Here is a 22,509-nt window from a genome sequence, read left to right as displayed (position 1 = left end):
TCCTAAAGATCCGGCTATCATATAGTGTAGAGATATCTTTCATATTAAAATGTCACATAGGATAGAGAAAAGGCTAACTCTCATATTAGAGTTTCACATAAGAGAGAGAAAATCCTCCTTTAAAGATCTCTGCTTTAGTATATAGATAGTAGATTGTCTATTGGTTGTTAAAATTGAATCATAACATGCTGAAGCATTACATTTAGTGATTCAGACATAAACTAGCAACCAATCTACTTCGCTTTATTTATTTCATTGGAACACATTGTCAGTGAACGTTGTTAGCTGTACATATTATCCAGCTCCTTATTTGAACTCCAAATAAACTCCACTATGAAAAACAATTGATTAGAAGCTGATTTTTGGCAAAGATATTCTCCCCATAATATAATCATCCTTAGAAAAAATCAACACATTTAAAGATGTCTAGACGTATCGAAATTTGTTTACAATATTATAAAATTATCCAACGTTTAGATTTTTCAAATTTTAAAACAACTTTTGACAAGATTAAACCATTTTCATTTGGGATGATTTTTTGTAGAAAGATTCTCCAAAAGACTATCTTCACAAAAATCAGCCCTCAATTCATCTTATAAATCCATTTTTGATAGTGGAATTCATATAAGGTGGAGTTCATATAACGCGCTCGACATATTATATTCACACATTGTACCTGAATATTTTCATCGAACAAAATACTGCATCTGGAAAGCTTCCTATGAATTTGATAGGAATTGAGGACAGTTTTTGCCCGCAACACCACAACAAAACCAAGCGTGCAATCCCTTTGTTGTCCAAGTCAAATATGACAACAAACCTTCGACTGGCATAAGAATGTATGTATCGTAATGTGGGACAAGTTCCAATGCCGTCCAAAGGTTGTAGCTGGATGTTATACACCAGAAGTATGGACTTCATCTACGAAGCGTGGCAAGATATTCCTGCTTCGCATGTATGTTAAGAATTGTCCAGGAAGCTCTTGCAAAAGAGCCTGAATAACAGAGATCTGTCCACCTGCCCATAATGAGATTAAGTTGGTATATATTATTATAAGAATTGAACAGCAAATATGAGTCACTAAAGATAACCAGAACAGCAAACAATTAACTGGATAAAGCGAAATTAAGTGAGAATCCATTAATATATACAACAGAGTGAGGTGAGATGTATACAAAATATGTATACAACAGAGTGAGGCGAAATTAAGTGAGAATCCATTAATCCATTAAGTGGAACTACCATCAATATATACAAAATATTTGAAGTAGAGAACACGACAACAGAGTTAGGTGAGATGTATGTTAGTATGTATACATGGTAGTAGGAAACTATCAACCTTTTCTTTTTCGTGTTATCATATATACGGAGACATTTGAGGTCAAGTATATATGAAACTATCAAATGAGAAGATTAAGGATAACATTTTTGAGGTGAGAGATCAATTAGATCGAATTATTGGGAGACTGCGAATGATCTATTGTCTGACATCTCTCAATTTGACAATGAATGGGCTTGTAAGACAGTATTCAGGCACCTACACAGAAGATGGGAGAATAAGATGATTCTATACTGAATGATAATGGTAAGTGTAAGAGTATGATACAACTGAGGATATAGCTAGCACACATTTGCAGCGATGGAGACTTTCACTTTGATGCTTCACATAAGAAATACAGTAGCACAGACCTAGAAAGCTTTTTAAACAGTAAATGTCATTGACAACGATACTACAAATCTAAGAATTTGAGTATCTATGAACTGTAACTTCATGGTGCTATTGTTGCACAAAGGGCATTATTTACAGTATCACTTTGTTTGCATAATAACTGACAATATCTCAGTAGTTTAGCTCCTAGCATTGAAAAGTAAGATGAAAAGAGAAGAAACACTAACCATGCACCTCACGCATTGGCACGAACTGTACAATGTCACGAGTGGCTACTCTTCCAGTTGAACTCTCTAAACGCTTCCCATTGTCTGCATCTAGGATCTACAACCGAAAATTTAAACCAGTCATTCTCAAACAATTCTTTAGTAAATGCAGTTTTATATGTATATAACTAAAATAAAAAAGAACAGCAAACCCACATATCAGAAGAATCACTAGTGTTAGCACAAACAACATGACAATCTTTTGCCTTCAATGTTTCAAGTTCAAAAGGAAGGTTGGATGACCTCTTTGCACACAATTTTAAATAACGAGACAAGGACAATTAGATCTGGTACAGGAATGCTTTTGCATCAACATCTTTGAACTCCACAGGAAACATGAAACAGTAAGTAAACAAGAGGTGCATAGGAGGGTAAAAAAATAGTGGCAGGATCGGTGGTGCCATAGCCTCAATGCTGATAAAATCCTATAATTTTCATTTTAGAACCAAAAGCAGGTTTAGCAATATTATTCATAATTCATCATCTCCAGATCTCATAAATGTGGGGTGTCCTTTTTCACGGAAATTGGAGTCTAGATTGTCTTGGGTGTGTCCCAGCTGGGTGGTGAGTTCGTTCGGTTCATGGACTACTGGACCTTTCACTTTGTTTGGTAATCGGCTATGGAATCTTCCACCTTTTGCAATTCTGTGGGATATATGGCTTGAGCGGAATAGAAGACATTTTGAAGGAACCATAACTACTATGGAGAGACCATTATGTCTATCAAAGCCCTCTTATAGCAGTGGTCTAAGGTGTTTAGGGAGTTTAGAAATTGTCATTTTGAGCAATTCGTGTTTAGATGGGACCAATTGCTACGTTTGGATATGTTGTGATTGGTCTTTAGTAGCTTGGTTGTTTGCTTTTCTATTTTATTGTAGGTTATCTCAGCCTATTTTGACTTATTAATGATCAGGAAAAAAATTTACCGAGCAAAAAAAAATTGGCATTTCAGTAACATCTTGTTTGCAAGAAGGTCAGATAAGTCTGGCAGCCAAACATCCCTTCTAAAAGAACCAGAAACTGCATATAGGAGAGTCAAGATTTTGATACAAGTCCTTACCTCCATTTCTTTAAAATCAGCACCTCCCACTCCAACGATAAGTATAGATAAGGGTAAATCAGATGCTTTAACCAGAGCATCTTTTGTTTCCTGAAGATCTGTAAGTACTCCATCCTGGAAAAGTGATTACTTCTTTAGCTAAAAGATAATGAAGTTAACTGAGTGAGACTCAATGGAGTATGTTCCACTCTATACCGTGATGATGAGCAAGACATTATACTTGCTTTGGTTATATGATAGGGATTGGCTTGCTATTTGTGCAGCTTTATTAATTACTTGGCCAAACAAAGTGGGGCCGGCGAGAGACACATGATGCAGGGCACTTGAATAGGCAGACATAATACCATTAACTCCATCAACCTGAAGGTAAAAACTAAACAAAATAAGAAGTAAGCAATTAAACACAAGTCATGTCTAAGAAAAAAAAAAAGAGATGTCAAGGTGATTAAGTATAAGAGAACGTCACACAGACAAGGAAAAAAACCAAATTCACTAGTCCCTCAATCAACGATTTTATTTTATTTTTTCAAAAAAAAATATGGATGTGATATACATGAGACACTAAGATAATATCCATACAGGGTCTTCATTCTTCAACAAGATGATGATATAAGCAGTAGTAGTGTAGATAAAATAATTTACACATATATGAAACCTTGTTGGGTACAAAAAGAATATTTTCTGAAAGAAAACACTTTAGTCTAAGCTATCTACTAACTCGCTAAAGCCAACATAAGCCTCTTCAGCCTTGTCTTAGCACTATGCCTACGTTGAAGTGGTATTTGAATCGAAACAACAAAGATAAAATGAACAATGACCAACTCCACATATAATGACAGGTAACAACGGGAAGAATAACAGACCACAAACTACCTCAGGTTCAGTTAAACTTCCACTCAAGTTAAAGCAATGAGATACAACACCTTCTGTCCTCCCTCCAAAACCCCATGCAGGGAAGCGCTTGTCAGAATCATAAAATTGTATAACCTCTCCAACCTCGTATATTGCCTACGTAAAAGAAAACATAAATCCGGCTAGATTCATTAAAATCTTGACAAACGCTTAAACACAAGCCTAAATGCAGAACATATCAATAACTTTAGGGTTCATAAGAAGCAACCAGGCAAATGTAGTCCAAAGATTGAAACTTAAAACTAATAGTGATAGTATATCAAAACAGAAAACATAGAACAATCTATTGGTGTCTTAAGAAACAGGAAATTAAGGAAGCAAGTGGTCTTCTAAGACGAAATTATTCAGAATGATATAGATAAATAGATTGAAAAAGAAGAAAACCTAGGCGCGGGGTGAGGCTGGAAATGTTTTTACGCCATTTTCTTCGTTATTTCTCAAGCTCAAACCTAATCATTCATTGTCTTTTCCTTTGAGCAATACGTGCACAAATGTATGAGATTTTTCTAATGCATGTACTCAAGAAAAAAGAAAAAAAATCTCTTCTATCTGTCATTTCTCTTTTGCAGGGTTTGCAGACAATGCCCTAGCATTTCTTTGCGTCAAATGAGTTACTCAACACATTCCTGTCTAAAACTCTTTTTGGGGAATAAAGAATCTTCAAAATAAGAGAGAGAGAGAGAGAGAGTACTATAACACTTCATTTTCACAGTTTGCATGATATAACAACTATAACACTTTGAGGTGAGGTTTTTTAGTTTGGAAGAATATCAAAAGAATTTATGGTTCCATCTAGGAAGGCATTTTAATAGTTTCAGTCGGAAAAGACAAATTAGGATTCAATGTGTCAAAAAGAAGAAAAAAAATTCTCCTACATTAGTTCTCCCCAAGAGAAATGGATGTTGTCAATGAGCAACTCTCCTTCACCAGTTCCTGTAGGTCTGACCAATTATGCTTTCAATTAATTGAAACCAAAACAAAGATTACGGTAAATCAACATGTTATCAATTTGTTTATTTTCCCATTGTATAAGATAAACAAAGCCAATTTCACCTGTTGGTAAGCATTCAATCTTCCAGAAGGATCTATGTAATGTAGAGAATCTGGAAGTCGAGGATTTCCATTTGAAGCTGGATATATAAGGAAAGATTCAGTGAATTAACTATACAATTTTATATACAAATGAACCATTTACACATCAAAAAGTCCTTAACTAGAGGAGTCTTTTACCTGTGAAATCTACAGCAACAATAAAGTTAAGCTCAAACCCACTCGAAATATAGTCCAGAAAACTATACAACGATTTCTCCCCAAACCCATCTACAAAAAGCTGACTCTTCAGCGTCTGTAGAAGCTTGATTAGGTGCAACTTCATCTAATATTACTTAAAAATTCTTATTTAAATTTAACACAAGTACCTTCATATGGCCGTGCAACGCAGAAGACGGTTTCTCAAAATTTGCTCCAACTCTTTCTTGAGAAAGAATTTCCAAGTCTGACACTGATTTCTGAAGTTTTCTGATATAAAAAAACATATGTAAGTAGAGATTTAGGCCTCAGAAAGAAGATAACAATCATTTGAACATTTAAGAAGTTGTCCAAGAGAGAAGAAAATGCATGGGTTACCCTATGAATCCATGACTCCCACTGCTATCAAAATCAAAACATTCTATCACCAGAGGATTACCCTGTTCCAAAAAAAAAAAAAAAAAAAAAAACATTTCAGCAGTAGTGATTATCCCATTCCAAAAGAAAAAACATTTCAACATATGAGTAGTGAGAATATTAACACAAAAGCTGATGCGGCTTGCAGCTCTGACATGGTGAACCAGTGTTACATCCATGCTAATGAAAGAAAGACAATCTTTTGTTATTGCACGAGGGTGCATACTGAGTAGTGAGTACCCTTATCTATTGCCTTAAACTGCTATTTGACATTCCAAAGTCCAGAACATCTAAGCTTTAGTCTCTTCTCTACATACAGTGTAGACTGTATAGAGTCCTATAGAATAAAAGGACAACAAGGAGACAAACTTGCCTTGCCTCCAATTTGCTGCATGGTAAGGCATATTGGCTTCCAACTTGGATTCGAGTTGTTCTGCACCACTTCTGTTTTACAGACAGGAATAACATTGCCAGCCTCACATATTTTAGAAATTCGTAGAAAAGGGTCCTGAAAAAAAAACAGAAAAATCATATTTTAAAACTCAATTCCAACAATAATGAAATAATCCCACAATAGATAATTGTTTTCAAAAAGATGCTTACACTTTTAGAAAAGTGGTCCTTGCTTTCCAAATGGGTACAGCGAAATATCATCTCAAAAGCTTTTCGTGAAGATATTGATTCCTCTGCATGGATATTAAGAGACCCTAGATCTATCACAACACCACGACCGTCTTTTCTTTGAAGTCCGAGTGTTAAAGTTTTACTATGTTTAGTAACAATCTGCCAGAAGAAAAGAAAGAAAAAGAACAGTGTGAAAAACAGAACTCTAGGAATGATTAACATGAGATGACTCCGTATCATCTCATGTCCCAACTCCCAAATGATTTGTACGCTCGAATAGATACAGATCTTGTAAACTAAATAAGAATTCATTATGCACACCTTAACCAATATACATGTATTACTTGTACCAATTCTTCGATGTAAGAAACTTGTCGGTAAAATGGCCAACACTATCGTCAAATTCCCCTTAAACCAGCCTATATAATTATTGGAATTACCTCTGAGAGAACACAACTAGCCTCTCCAAGAAATTCTTGCTCTTTCAAGTTCAACATCTGCAACAATTGAAAATTTTCATGAGTATTTCCACCTCAAGTGTAACTGGCAAATCTCTGATCATTACTTTTCACAAGACTTTGCAGATTCATTCCGCACTACTCTTCAAACACCAATAGTACATGTAACGATTGAAGCCATGTAACGACTGAAGCCCTCATATATAAAAATAACTTAAGGAGGTGCTTAATGGCACAAGATTATTAAAAAAGATACTCTAGGTATATAACCTTATGCTAATAACCATTCATTTACAATTATGTGGCATACATCCTTCCACTGAAGAGATTTTATTTTAAAGATAGATTATACTTAGAAAGATAAGGAAATGAAATCTTAAGAAACAACCAATTGGACAGAGAACAGTAAGTGCTCCAAGTCTAGACAGAATTTCCACAGCAGCTCACATCATACAAGTACAGAAATCTTTAGAACGCATTATAGCACTACTGTTCTTTTAATCATGTATTACTTTTCCCTTAAAAAGTCAAAGAGCATACGGCAGAAAACAGTAAGAAACAAGTATCTCGTCCAAATGATTTCCAATATCTAATTATTCTTTTAGTATATGTGAGCAGCTATATGCATGGATAACAAAAATACAAAACTGCAAATTACCTTCACAGGCAAATTATGATATTTAGTGTCAATATCATACACATGGAACCTAAAAAACAAAAAACATAATAAATAAATATAGTATGAATCCGAAAGACTGAAAATTAAATGAATTAACCAACAACGAGAAGCTTACACCAATGGCTGTACAATCTCAAAATGATAAGCAATAGAAAACTTTCCAATCCAAACAGGACTTAATGTGTTCATTATTACTTCAGTACGACCGATTTCCTCGAGAGCTCCATTTATTTTCTTTACATACCCTACTGCCATTGGATCACTCTGCAACAACAGTGAGATAAACAAAAAGTATAGAAAACAATATAAACTAACAACACCATGACAAGAGACATAAGAACAAAGTGAATTCATTTGGAAAAGTATACCTTGGAAAGGATGTCCCGGTCACGTAACTTTGAGGCAGACAGTGATAGCTAGATTACATATTTCCAAGTATCAATAAGTGTTTTTTGAAGGTAAAAACTAACTGTACATGGGAATATTTTTCCCAAGAACATGAGTAGGATATAAATCAGATCATTACATTAGTTAGGTCCAGATATAGCAGTAAAATTAAGCACAATACACTATATCCTCATTCAAATGCTGATTTACGTCCTCAAGAGGAGGCTCCGTGAAGAGCACCAGTAGACATTGTTTCTACAGTCATACAAGGGAAACCCAAATCAAGTATAAGAAACAAGACCTGAGAAGTACTGCAGCATAGTTCTCACCAGCTGGACCAGTCCTTCCATTTCTTTTAGTTTACATATAAGTTCAAGCAATGCACTATTCATTTAGATTTCAAACATACCATTGAGATCAACTGTTCCATATCGAGATTTTAAGTCTAGCTAATCCATGTATAAGTTCCTAGTGTTGGGATTTATAATCCCACATCAGAGTCTAAAGCCTCGCATAATACTATAAAATTCTTGGGGTCACCCCACACATCGCCAATTGGTTTTGAGTTGGCTGCCCAAATTTATTATACCTAGGGCCATTCCATGCATGGCAATTATGGCCTGTTGACATTTAAGGCCGCCAACTTCTAACGAATAACACGAATAAATTACGAAATTTAGAAAATTTACTAGGGTGATTTCCAAACCAATCTCAAATGATACACACCTTGCCAAATTGAGTGTCTTTTGTGTCACGCACATAGAGTGCAATGATAATTTAGTATTTTCATTGTTTTTATGTTTAAGGCTATATTAGCCCAAACCCAACCCATTCAACTTAGGTTAGGTTTTGAGGAGGGTAGGGTTCAGTATAAATAGATATTGCGCCTCCATTAGTTCTTTGGTTAAGTTGTTATTCAGTTTATGTTGAAAGAATATTAATTCAAAGTGAATTTTATTAAATAATTATTTTATTGAGTGAATTGTTATAAGATAGTTTTTCCGCCGATCTTAGTTCACATCAAAATATTATTAAGAGCCAGCAATTTTAGCAAAAAAAAAATTCCCTCCGTACAAGATTCAATTTTTACATCGGATATTGTTCATCAATTACTGTTCACGAGACACTATTCACAGTAATGGTTTTCAGGCTATTTTTTTAAGTGAAAATTTTATTGATAACGAGTTTTATATATAATTAAGACAAGCGTGCAACAAGCTGCGCCTCAAATCCTTTCTGAATGGCAAATTTTATCCTCCTAAATACAAACTCGTTAGAACTAACTGTCATTACGTTTCAGTCCATAATTTTTTGCAATCTCTTAATGAGCTCAACAAACTGTTGTGCCAAGAAACAAAAAGTGTCGAAATTGAACGAAATGAAACAATGCTTTTTTTTTTTTTTTATTTTGTAGAGAAAATTATTCCTTTGTATTAGCTTCTCCATTAATTCTTCTAAACTTTTTTTTTCAAACAAGTGGAAATTTTATTGATAATGAGTTTTTTTTTTTTTTTTTTTTTTTTTACAACTATGGTAAAGAAAGCAAATTGGAAAGCTTCAGTGCCATAAGCTAAAAGGCAATTCGGCAAATATAATTTATAGTATTGTCAATTAAATTGCTCAACATAAGCAAGTGGCGAAATTGATGCATTGCTCACAGGAATGGGCGCTGCCCCTTTCCATCAGTCGCTCAAAACACTGTCCCATTGTATTGTTGTAGAAGAATCCATTTGTGAAAATGTCACAGATTCAATGGTATTGTTCCACCCATGTTGTTAACTAACATAAAGAACACGTCGTTGCTAAGTGCAATGGTTTGACAGAAGCAGGTATCCCTAGTCTTCTCTCCCATTAATCGATATACAATTTCGATTCAGACAGAGGGAAAGTGTTTTCCCTTACAAAATTTGTCACATTTATGGCCCTAGTTGCTATGAAAAAATATTTGATGTTGATTGGGATGCCCCACCATTATTTAATAAGTACGAAGATGAGCCTCTTTTGATTGAGTATGAATATCCGAATTGGAGAAATTTTGTGAATCTTTGTGACAAACGAAGTGATTTGATTTTTGGATTAGCACGAGTGCAGGTTTGGATTTCTTTAAAGAAACTCCCATTACCTGCTTTCAAGATGAGCCTTTGGTACTGCAACATTTTGGTACATCTTTTAGTCATTGTTTTCATAATCTGTGTGGAAGACCATGTTGTGGGTTACTGATTTTTAGTAAGGGAAGCTCCAACAAAGGAAAATTTTATAGTAGGAATCCTTTAAGCTAGAGAGTAGGTTGATTTCCTAAAGTTCGTGAATTTGCTTAAAGTTGTCTGTTATTCAGAAATTCGAGGTCGAATTGTTTTCAGCCGGGGAGAATGATGTTAACACTGAGTGCGAGAGTAATTTAGTATTTTAATTGTTTTTATGTTTTAGACTATATTGGCCCAAGCCCAACCCATTCGGCTTAGGTTAGGTTTGAGAAGATTAGAGTTTAGTATAAATAGATATTTCGCCTCCATTAGTTATTTGGCTTAGTTGTTATTAAGTTTATGTTGAAAGAATATTAGTTCAAAGTGAGTTTTATTAAACAATTATTTTATTGAGTGAATTGTTACAAGATTGTTTTTCTGCCGATCTTAGTTCACATCACTATCTCTCTAATGACCTTTTCATAGGCAAATGTACACTTTTATTTTCTTTTTGGCTAGGTAAACGTATACCTTAGCTTCATTTAAAACAACCTAGGTAGGTCAAGGTGAACTACAAGTACAAAGCCTAATAACTTTTAAAAATGAGGATTCCTATTAACAACTAAGTAGGATTTTAAAGTAATTAAGAACTACAAAAAAACACACCATATGGCCCAAGTAGTTAGCTACCCTATAGTTGTTTGTTGGTTTTTCCTTTATAGTCTGTAATTTGTAGTACCTGCTACCATAAAATATTAATAAATTTTGTCCTCTAACAGGCAAAAGATTTGAAAATAAAAATTTTTTGTCACAATTTTACACCGTATAAGAATCCATCTTATACTATATAATAATATAATGTCTTCCAACACCAGGGATGGACCCCTTATCTTGGGTTGTTTGGTCATTTTGGAGGATGTGAGAGAATGAGAGAAAGCTGGCGGTGGCAAGGAAGAGATAAGGGTGCCCCTAATTCGTTTGTGGTCCTAAAAGTGTAATGTAAAGAACTAATGGAGTAATGGGTGCCTACTATATGGCTTGACTAATCAACTGGTAAGATATATAGAGCCTCAATAGTGAACACTGTGAGAAACAAGAAAGATGTAATTAATGCATTGTTATGTACCTCTAGTTGAGTGAAGACAGGCAGTAGACCATGTGATTTGTAGAAGTAATCAACAGCATCATCACTTGCTGTTCCACGATCAACAACAACAGTGTTCATAGTTGTAGTGGGGTTGTAGGGCTGGGCCCCTCCTCCTCCTACTGCTTGTTGACCTCCTTCAACATCAGACGACACGCATCCACCCATCTCACAAATATTTTGCCCACTTCCTCTTTTCTCACCAAGTTTCCACTTTCCAGTCAGTGTATTCTTTTTGAACTGATGGAGACGCTATAGTTGGTCTTGTAGAGTTGTAGTGAACTGTGAAGTCAAGTAAGGCACTAATTGCTCAAAACGCGTTAGCCAGACTTAAACGCGTTAGCACTTAAATTGTAGAGGTGATGGTGCTTTGAGAACAACTTTGGTGGAGAAATAAAAAAATAAATGAATTAATAAAATAAAATAAAACAGTTTATTTTTATTTTTGTCAATTTCTTTGGGTGTTACTAAGATTAAATTAGTAGAAAGATTCTTGAGTTAGATTCTTTGACTAATTTATGGCCGATTCTTGTAGATGTCACAGTTGACTAAGTTTTGGAAAACCATAGTTTGGGATTTTGGAATTCTCAGGATTCCGACAAATCTAAAAACCAAAATTTATCACATTTTAACCCCTATCATATTCGGAATTTCAATTGATTTCAGAATAATCAATATTTCGACTCTATATTTAGAATTCCGTTTTTTTGAAAAACTGAAATATTTGGTGGAATTCCAAAATTTCATTCGTAATCATGAACACTGTAAGACATGAGTTGATGAATTATTATGTATGAAGAATGTTGACGTATATAGTGTCCCACAATATTATAAGTGTGGTAGTTGTTGTTTTGGTGTATAAGGAAAACTTGTCACCAAAGTTAAATTTAGTATAAAGAGATGAACTAATTGGTTTTGTGGGTTGATCACTTCTTACCCTTAATTAATCTTGCGCATCCATCCTTCTTCTTCAACACTTTATCTCCTAACCCTAATTATATGACTCTCCTAGTATCAATTAACAAAGAAGAAAAACAACTACAATTATCTAGTGACTAGATGCGTAGGTTTTCAGATTGGAGCGAACAAATCCGCAGGGCCAGATGGATTTACAGGAAAGTTCTTTCATACCTACTGAGATATCATCGAAAGGGACATCACAAATTTCATTCAACAATTCTACATCAATGCCCATTTCACAAAATCTCTTAACCACACAAACATCGTCCTAATCCCAAAAACAAAAAATCCTAAACAGCCTACTCATTTTCGCCCAATCATCCTTTGTAATGTGCCCTATAAAATTCTGTCAAAAGTTATAGTGAATCGTTTACGTCCACTACTGAATAAGATAATAGGACCTTTCCAAAGCGCTTTCATCCCATCTCGGTGCATCCATAACAACATTCTTATAGCCAACGAATTTTTTCACCACATCAATACCAAGAACAAAAAAGGCAAACAAAAATGGGGAGCAAAAATAGATATATCTAAAACATATGATCGTATTGGCTGGAATTTCCTAAGGAAAGCACTTTCTTCATTTGGTTTCAATGAACACTAGTGCAACATGGTGATGTTCTGTGTGCAGTCTGTCTCCTACTCTATTATCGTCAATGGAAAATCGTGCGGCTACTTCAATCTAAAGAGAGGTATACGTCAAGGTGATCCGCTTTCACCGTACCTCTTCATTCTAGGCATGGAGGTCCTATCCACCCATCTCCTACATATCCAACAGTCCAAGCTCATAAAGGGAATCTCTATTGGGCGTGGTGCCCCCTCGATACACCACCTGCTATATGCAGATGATATTGTACTCTTTGGTAATAATGAGCTCAAAGAAGTTAATGAAATGGTCGGGGCTTTGAAGCTGTTTTGTCAAGCATCAGGTCATCAAATCAATTTTGAAAAATCTGATTTGCTCTTCAGTCCTCATGCGACGGTAGATTTCAAGCAAAACTCTCGCACAGTTTTTGACATCAAAACACAGCAGCCAATTTCAATCTATCTGGGGAGCGCACCCAACTTGCCTCAGCAGAGTAACAAGCAAGTCCTTCAGCCCGCTACTTCTGAGACTGCAAAACAGACTCAGGTTATGGAAGGCATCTACCCTCTCTCAAGCGGGTAGACTGACACTCATCAACGCGGTTTGCTCCGCAATTTCTAATCATCAGATGGGGGATTTTAAACTACCAGAAGTGATTACTCACCCCATTGATATACATCGGCGTGCATTTCTATGGGGATATGAAGTAAACACTAAAAAAGTTCACTCGGTTAATTGGGAAACGATCGAAAAACCAAAGCTAAATGGCAGTCTGGGAGTCCGAAATCTTCAACATACAAATCTAGCCCTCCTAGCCAAAACAGGTTGGGAAGTCATTGCAAGTGACAGGCCTCTATGGGCCGATATTGTTATGACAAAATACTTGCGAAATCAAAATTTCTTGACTGTGTGTCCCAAACCACTTGACTCTAGAGTCTGGAGAGACATCCTAAAGGCCCGTACAGTCCTCACTAAAGGATTGGGATGGGAAATAGGAAATGGATCAGCAATCAACCTTTTCACTGAGAGATGGATCCCAAGCAATGAAAGTATCGCTACTCCAATATACTCCAATCCCACTGTCAAACCGCTCTTCGTCTCGGACCTCATTGATAGTACCACAAAGAAATGGCGCTCAAGCATCATCTACCACTATTGGGCGGAAGAAATTGCGAAACAAATTATCTCCATTCCACTTTCCCATAGTGAAAAATCCAACAAAAGAATTTGGACTCTATCAATCAATGGGAAATACATGGTGAAATTGGGGTATCAAGCAATACACTTCAACCACAACACCCCTCTCTTTGATTGGAGAATCATTTGGAAACTACGATGTCCTCCGCAAGTGAAAGTAGTCATGTGGAAACTTTCGCTTGATGCTCTAAACTCATCCTCTAACCTATTCAATATAGGTTTAAACTTTAATCCAGACTGCATCTTCTATAAAAGCCACCCAGATACCTCACAACACCTATTCCATGAATGCCCTTTTACTCAGACAATATGGAGAAACATCCCAATCCCCCAAATTGCACACGCACCCTTCAATGATACACCACATAGATGGATAACAAAGACTCAAAAATTATTGAGAAATCAACAGAGCGATATACCCTTTGTTATGGAACTCTTCGCAATCATCTGCTGGAACATTTGGAATAGTAGAAATGAAATGCTTTTTGAACAAAAAAGCCACCTCAAGGCACACTCATGGTGGACATGGATGCCCAGACACTACTCCTTAAACCCAAGAGACCGAAACAACTCATCCATCTCTGCTGGAAGCCTCATTTAGCTCCATACATTACTTTAAACACAGATGGCGCGTGTCACGGAAATCTAGGTCCTGCGGGTTTGGGATGTGTATTAAGGAATTATGACGGGGGTTTCGTTGCTGCATCAGTAGATTATGCCCCTATCGGAAGATCCTTCCTTGCCGAAGCTTTGGCCATGAGACTAGGTCTCTATTTGGCTATCTCCTATAGCATCACCCACATACATATCCAAAGTGACTCGCAGGCTTTGATCAATTGCGTTAAGGGAGAAGACAAGGATTGTCCATGGGAGGCAGCTGGGATCATAGAGGATATTTGTCAACTTTTCTCCTTATTCGAAAACATATCCCTCATCCACATATACAGAGAAGGAAACGCTACAACAGACACACTGACAGAACATGGTATTTCTTTAGCTCGACACATGAGCTGGCATGGTAGACCTCCAGATATCATCTGTAAAGATCTCTATTTCGACTGGATGGGTGTTTCAGCGCCCCGTTTAGTTTAAATAATATGCAAAATATTTGAGGGAAAAAAAAAAGATGTGTAGGTTCCCTAATCCACAATTATCCAACAATAACAAAAATCTGATGTTGTTAGGCACCTCACTCAATGCTTGAAAATCACCAGACCTTTGATTTGTTCTAGCTAATTTAGCTAGCACATCAGCAACTGCATTTGCTTCTCTATAGACATGAATAACAGTAGCCTCTGAATAAGACATAAAGTCTCTAATCAAAGCCAAATATAATTGATACATATTATCCTATATGCGATAATTGAAGCTATTGTAGCAGCCAGAATATGTACTAGATTACTAGTTACATTTCTTGTTAATAAGTTACTAGTAAGAACTTCCACAAATGGTATATTGATGCTATAAAGAAGTATTGCCTGGTGACAAGATATGCAAGCGCATTCTGACACTTTGAGTATGAAAATTGTGTTAGTCGATCAGCAATTCAGCAGTCACTAGTAACTTTTTTCCTGTTTTTAGCTACCATACAAAGTTACACTTACCGCGTACCTCTAACCTCTTGAGTGGACTTTTCCAACAAAACCAGTGTGATTGATGAAAATTGAAGCGGATACATAAGAACTCAAGTCACTTCTAACTCGCACAAATCCAATATCTGAGAACAAACAAAGGTGCAGTTGTAACAAGAGGAATTGAGTGAGTGGTTTATAGTGATGCTGCTAAGTAGCTGCCCAAGTGAAGACACACTGATGTTTGTTTGAGGATTTTTTTAGTATATAGAGATAGCTTATGTTTCAACGTCTTTTGCACGTCACGACTTGTATGAGTCTATCACGTAACAAAGACTTTTTGGTTATATCCTGCGCAAGTCTTTGTGAGCGCAGAATGTGGTGGTAATGGAATCCTATGCTTTAACCACCAAATTGACTTATCCCAAAAGTCTTGGGAATCTCTACCTTTACCTTGTACAAGCTCAAAACGCGTAGAGATCTAATGATCAATGGATCAAGATATTGCATATTTGCAACTACTAGCAATATTATATCAACAATTTCTGTGGAACTCTACCATACTTGACTACTTGAGACTTTGAGAGTATCATATCTCAAGTCTCAACTATATGATTTTCAGTTGGTTAAACAGTTTGAATAAGCAAATAGAGCAGAAAACAAAATTAATGTTATGATATAAGGTTCAGAGTGTTTTTTTAGGACAGCTGACTTTTAGCCAATTTTGATATCCAAGTAGATCGAGTATTTTAGTTGTGTTCCTCATTACATATCCATTGCACTAAGATCTATATGCATGCCTCATATCCTGTTTGTAATAAACAGGTAATCATGAAAGATTCAAAGACGAGACCACGAGAAGATATATAGCCTCTACGAAATTGCTCAATCATCTCCTTAAGTTCCTACAATTTTTTAGGACAAAATCATATCTAAAACTTCTCCATCTAAACATCAAATTCGAAAAGGCAACAGAGATGAGAAAACATGTACATCAAATTATGCCAACAGAAGTAAGTCTACATAGACTCCCATTTAACAGATTTAACAACATGAGTGGATGGTTGAGCAGCTGCTGCACCAAAGAGACAAGCCTTAGGCTTTACATAAACACCAATGCCGCGCAGATACTGTTCATTTGAATATCCGTTAAAGGCTTCTCCTGTCTTGAAGCTGAAATCAGAGTCAGCCTTATCATCGCCAAATGGTCCAAACTTGCGCTGATTGGTATGGAAAACTAGGGACGCTAGTATGATTCCATGACGATAATGATCAGAACATTCACCTTCAATGCCAGTAAGGTACTCTGACGGATAATTTAGCACGACCTAACAATGACAAGAACAAAAATAGAAGCTAATCGAAACATATATAATAGATTATTAATTTCATATTTTTTTACCAAAGCAGTAGTATATCTTGTTATAAGATGCTTAATGAATTATCTCACCGTGAAAAATTGCTTCCAATCCTCACCACTTCACCAGCACCATGTCTATCTGATAGAACAAGTGACTTCTCATCTCCATCTTGGGCAGAACCAAACCCAATCAACATATATTCGCGAAATACGATTCTTACCACATTCATCCCAACAAGTTCCCTTCAGACTACCTTGTGCCGGTAACTTAATCATCCTCGTGGCCTGTATAGTTTAACTGTTTAAACGAGGAAAACAAATTTTTTTTTAATCACACAAGTGACAGCAAGGAAAGCAATCAGGAGCTAGAACGTTAGACACTGACTAATAGACCGCGTGTTTAAGTTACACTTTACATACGAAAAACAATGCCAAGTGGTTCATATTGATTAAGTTGACAGATTGGAATTCTAGCTATCCCTTGACTTGGACAAATCAACTTATCAGTACAAGTGGCCGTGCGCGCAAAGGAAGGGTAGTAATATATCTGCATTGGAAAATTCCATTACAGTCCAGTAATGTCACTCCCCGACACATTTTCTGAATTGTCATGCTGGTGATTTTGTTACTACAAAATGAAAATTTGTTGTACAAGCTACTCGTACAGATAATTTGATATATTTAAGTTACCTTCAAGCTTGCTAATGGTGCATACGCTGCTGCACAACACCAAGGGGTCAAAGGTCAATTGCATATATGTTGGAACTTAGAGCATCTCTAGGGGTAGTATCACCTCTAAATTTCTCCAAATTTACATCTAAAATTCGGAATTTCGCGGAAATCCAATTCTAGGTGGAAACAAATCCGGTAGTATCACCTGTCTAGCCGCATCCGTGGATGTAAATTTGGGATTTCGGATGCAGATGTGGCGCGACAGTGGTAATGTTGTGTGCCATTGCAAATGTCGCGTGATTTTTTTTTTCTTTTTACTTTTTCAATTTAGTACGACATTTGCGCAACTGTGGGAATGTCACGTGAGTTTTTTGTTTTTTACTTTTTTCAACCTGGGGCGACATTAGGAGTGTCGCGCGATAGTACCAATGACGCCAGGTGAAATTTGCGGGCACCTAGAGTTGTTGGTCAAATTTTGAGGAAAATTTTGTCAAATTTCGGAGGCAAATCTGCATGTGATACTAGCACCACCTAGAGATGCTCTTATGCCTTGTCATTACGTAATACCAAAAGGGTCGCAGTATTAACACCCCACTTTATAGAATTGGCACCCCTTTGACCAATTCAAATGTACTGGCACCCCTCCATTAATCACATTAAAAACACTCACGACAAGAAGCTACCGTGAGATCGCACAATCTACGGTATCAGGTTGCCGCGATATCCCATATCCCACGGAAGGTGGTTGCCGTGGGTCCTTTTTTATTTTTTATTTTTTTTAATAGCCACCGTAAAAAAAAGTTAGTGGTTGCGAGATGGTTGTGTTCACTAAAATGGAGTATTTGCTTGTGTTAATTATCAAAACTCTTCTTCATTAATTTGATCACAAATTTTTCTTATAGCATTTGAAAATATTTGTCACGAGATAACAAAATTATGCCTCGATTGTACATTTCTTTGTCATGGTTTTGGTGTTGTTCTTGGAGTGTATAAAGAACCTTTAAATAAAAAAAATGAGGTATCTATATGTCGTGTGTTTTTAATACGCAAAATTTGAAGTGAAAAAAAAACAAAAAAACACAAGAAAAATGTTCCGCATGACATAACTGCCTGCCGTGGGATATGGGATCTCGCGACAACCCGATACCATAGATTGTGTGATCTCGCGACAACCCGATGACGTAGAACTATCGGGCATGTGGAGTGTAAAAAAACATATAAGGAATAACCATTATTATTTTACTTTTTGCCAAAGAAGTGTCAATCCCATAAAATGGGGTGCCAATACCGCGTAAATCCTCTCTGCGGATGAAAAAGCAGAGAAACACCCTTCTCTAAAAACCATACTTCCTACTTTCCAAACATAAACTTAACTAAAAATCTGCCCTCAAGTTTAAATCTTACTCCAAATATCTAGCTTTCTTCATCCTTTTCTCCGATCTTCTCTTTAGAACCACCATAGAATCTTTCTCCTCAATCCGGCCTCCTCATCATAGAGGAGGATACACACCCATCATCAGAAAACAAAACAAAAAAGGCTATTCAAGATCTACAAGATGCTCTATTAGAAAAACTCATTTTCTCTCCCATTCCAAAAGAGGTTACACTCAACAAACTTCAAGACGCAATCATCCAGGAATGGAACCAAAAGGCAGCTGCAAATTTTTTTTTGCAAAAGATGGATACCATTACAAACCATAGCTGAAAACCTACAAAGGCAATGGACTACTAGAGGTAACTTTCGCCTCCATACCTTTTCTAATGGTACTTTCTCGATTGCTTTTGAGGATAAAAGAGACCTAGAACATGTTTTAAGCAATGGCTCTTGGGAGGTTCAGGGATATATCTTCTCAATAATCAGATGGGAACCTAATCTTATTACAGATGAAATGAGATTTAACTGGGTACCATGTTGGGTCCAAATATTTGGTTTACCAGTTGAACGACACAATATTGTTGATGATTTGAAGAAGATTGGGTATGCACTTGGGCAATATGTTGATTCCGATACAAATAGCCCTACCAAAGTGCATACCAATAATGTACGAATTAAAATCTCTCTTGATACTAAAGATCAGTTAGCATAACATGTTCACCTTGATATAGGAGCTTTAAAACCTCTCAAAGTAAGGGTAAAATATGAGAGGCTGCCTATTTTCTGCTATTTTTGCGGAATCCTTGGTCATGATCATAAAGGGTGTACTCTGAAGCATCATTTGCTAGAAGTTCATCCAAGGTATGCAGATGGATCACTAGAAATACCATACAAGTTCTCCAACACCTTACAAGCACCTTTGGAGTTCCAAGCTAACAGAATAGAGAAAGGGAGCTCAAAGAAGAACAAGATAGATGAATCTAAGGTACAAGTTAGCATAGAATTACTACACCATAAATGGTGTTTAGCAACAATTATAATCGTTACTTATATTTTTACTAACGCTTATATCCATTACCTCTAGGGTGTTACAGTCATTTAGGCAAATTTAGTAACGGATATATTCGTTACATATATTAATTTAGTAACAAATATATTTGTTACGTATATTAATTTAGTAATAGTTATATTCGTTAGTAATTATTTTATAACAGATAGTCAACTGTTGATTGTCCACAGAAATATTTCATTTCTAACGGATATAAGTGCTAGTGAAACTTGGGGCCGTTTCATTACTAACATTTAGCGTAACATATATAACCGTTACTAAAAAACAATCTAGTGCAAAAAAAAATTATTTTTTCTGGCGCCAAAAGATTTCCATCCTGTACGGAGCTACATCATATCTGATTATCCACGATCTATCTTATATACAAAAATATTGCATTACATTACAACTCAAGTAACAAGTGAATAAAAGAAAACCCGACTCGGTTAACATTATAGAATTAAAGCCACCAATCCAAATCCAAATTTACAAACCAAACACTTGTAAAAATAAATTAACGTAATCGTATCTATCCAAAGTTACAACAAGAATTGTAAGACAATATAATAGAAACTGACAAGCACTAACAAGCTAACACAACTACCAACTCGACCATTGAGAATATGACAAGTACCAGTCAAAAGTAGCACCACCATCTTCACCCTTACATTGTTGGATGTGTATACCTGTTTTTACCAAAAAATTGTTGCCTTAATCTCATACTTCCCACATAAAAGAATAAACCACAAAAAGTTGAAGCCTAAAATGTAGTTTAATACCGCAAAATGACGTAACGGGCATATTATTACCTCAATGAAGGCACTAGGATGTGCACAGTTCCGTTTCTCTGATAATCTCAAAGTGTATTATGCAGCAATGCCACAATATCAAATGCACCTCTCGTATTGCTTTGAGAACAGCTATGTCTGCATTCAAATTCCTACGTGCCAAAGAAGTGTTTATCCATCATAAAGTAATCAGTTGATTACTAACAAATAAGGATACAAGCAAGCAATTAAACTCGTGCACTTAGAAACAACCGAAATTCAGATGTCTAAACTTGTATTATGAAAAATAAATCTTCTTGTTCGATCACTTAGTAAGCTTAACCTACACATAACCAAATCTATTTTACTTGATTCACCCTCCCTAAAAGATCACATGGATTCAGCATGCATACCATGAGTCTGCCATGGTAGAAAAGAAATTAGACAAAAAGGTTCTCTCACCAAGGCTTAAAACATAATCTAAAAAGCACTGCCTCAACATTATCACACAATATAATTCTTATAACACCTTAACAACACCTCGTCCTTACCACGATGATTTCCCACAAAATATTAGAAATGTAGAACTACCACCACTCAAACACCATAGTGCTAATGAGTCGTCCATTTTCCAAGTGAATTAAATGCAAAAAACAATATCTAAACACTACCAACAACCCATTTCCTTCATAAGAACAAATTTAGTTTGTAATAATTTCTTTCAGTAAGGCAAGTAATTTCTTTTTTCTAATGACAAAAATACACAAAAAACTAACCTTTAAGGGTAATAAAAGAACTTCACTACACACCCAAGATTTGAGCAAGAACAATACCTGAAGGTGAACTTGGATTTCATTCTTCTAAATCTGATGACTCAAAACTAAATTTACCATGTCTAGATAGAATAGATTATATCAACGTAAGAAGTAAATGTACCATGTCTTTGGATTTCATTCTTCTGAATCTGATGACTCGAAACTAAAATTTTGCCTTGCAGTCATCACAGAAATAATCATTGTTTCCCACACCCTTTAAAACATAAGGAAATCAGTCAGTGTGCCAATTCTTCATCCTCTTCAGGAATGAAATAAGAGAAAGAAAAACAAATATTAGAGAGACACACACACACACACACTAAATCATTCATAACAAGTTATTGTAGTGTAAGGAATTTCATGCGGTCATAATAAATGAATACCAAAAGGAACAATACATAATGACATAATATCAAGTACTCAAATTGCAAATAAAACTAACTAGTGAAACTCCTGAAACTGACATTGATACAAACCCGTTACTTGCTAAATGAAACTGAATACAGTCTACAGACAGTGATATAACCCCATTACTTGCTAAATTCATTGCAGAATACCAGACTAGCTAGTAACATACTAACATGGTCCATAGACATAGTTCACTGACAAACTAGTGGCATACGGTCAAGTCGCTCCTAAGTTGTCCGTGTACAAAAATGAAAGCGAACCATCGCCCGAGCCATTACCGCACACTACTCGAGCTGCGTTCACACTAATAAGGCACTCGATGTCTAAATTACTTGAAATTCAAATCTCAGTCTTGTCAATTGCTAGCAACTTGTTATTGAGTCATTGCAATAAGCATTAAATTAAATAAAACTGCCGAAAAATCGTAAACAATGATCTTAAAGCATGGTCCAATTTTGTATGGAACTGATTTCATGACCATACAGGCATAGGAATAATTAGTACAAGTTACAAGTTACAACTACATGTCGATGTGTAATCAAGTAGACTAGACAAAAATCAGCTGCAAAGGTATAAATACATATACATTGAAAATGAAATTGACATATAAATCAAAGAGGAACCAAGCAGTTGCATATATTGAAAGGAAGTTACCTGATCTTCGTACACTACTTCAGTCCCAAAAATCAAAATCAAAATAGGA

At 35.9% G+C, this 22,509-nt stretch overlaps 2 protein-coding genes and 1 long non-coding RNA gene across 3 annotated transcripts in view; 1 reads left to right on the top strand and 2 right to left on the bottom strand.

The window, feature by feature from the left end:
- Positions 1-222: 222 nt before the first annotated feature.
- On the bottom strand, positions 223-15,729 carry LOC147499198 (protein BONZAI 3-like). The gene is made up of 17 exons (XM_086560992.1): positions 15,395-15,729; positions 11,030-11,329; positions 7,702-7,749; positions 7,449-7,597; positions 7,313-7,361; positions 6,637-6,693; positions 6,176-6,355; positions 5,946-6,080; positions 5,534-5,595; positions 5,326-5,425; positions 5,138-5,252; positions 4,961-5,037; positions 3,869-4,003; positions 3,191-3,355; positions 2,996-3,109; positions 1,897-1,993; positions 223-1,017 (listed from the first exon to the last, which is right to left on the bottom strand). The coding sequence occupies exons 2-17, from the start codon at positions 11,213-11,215 to the stop codon at positions 896-898; spliced, it is 1,791 nt and encodes a 596-aa protein (XP_086417118.1). The 5' UTR covers positions 11,216-11,329; positions 15,395-15,729; the 3' UTR covers positions 223-895.
- Positions 15,730-16,210: 481 nt separating this feature from the next.
- On the bottom strand, positions 16,211-17,139 carry LOC147499197 (uncharacterized). The gene is made up of 2 exons (XR_015195728.1): positions 16,812-17,139; positions 16,211-16,689 (listed from the first exon to the last, which is right to left on the bottom strand). It is a non-coding gene; the product is annotated as an uncharacterized LOC147499197 (long non-coding RNA).
- A 2,143-nt stretch (positions 17,140-19,282) lies between these two features.
- LOC147499196 (uncharacterized) overlaps positions 19,283-22,509 on the top strand; it is a 32,076-nt gene continuing 28,849 nt past the window's right edge. The window contains exons 1-2 of the mRNA XM_086563437.1: positions 19,283-19,371; positions 19,480-19,753. Of these exons, the coding sequence (XP_086419563.1) occupies positions 19,283-19,371; positions 19,480-19,753 (363 nt within the window). The remainder of the gene's footprint in view (positions 19,372-19,479; positions 19,754-22,509) is intronic.

This window comes from Coptis chinensis, chromosome 5, assembly GCF_015680905.1.
Source record: "Coptis chinensis isolate HL-2020 chromosome 5, ASM1568090v1, whole genome shotgun sequence".
Taxonomy (NCBI): domain Eukaryota; kingdom Viridiplantae; phylum Streptophyta; class Magnoliopsida; order Ranunculales; family Ranunculaceae; genus Coptis; species Coptis chinensis.
Note: the sequence above shows the minus strand (reverse complement) of the source record. Positions and strands in the feature narration are given on the sequence as shown.

Bases quoted from the DNA above. Each gene is read 5' to 3' on its own strand.
- LOC147499198 (XM_086560992.1), bottom strand. From the start codon at position 11,215: ATGGGTGGATGCGTGTCGTCTGATGTTGAAGGAGGTCAACAAGCAGTA. The intron at 6,694-7,312 runs GTAATTTGCAGT...CAATTGTTGCAG, and splicing joins ATCATAATTTGCCTGTGAAG to ATGTTGAACTTGAAAGAGCA. The intron at 1,018-1,896 runs GTTAGTGTTTCT...CATTATGGGCAG, and splicing joins GCCAATGCGTGAGGTGCATG to GTGGACAGATCTCTGTTATT.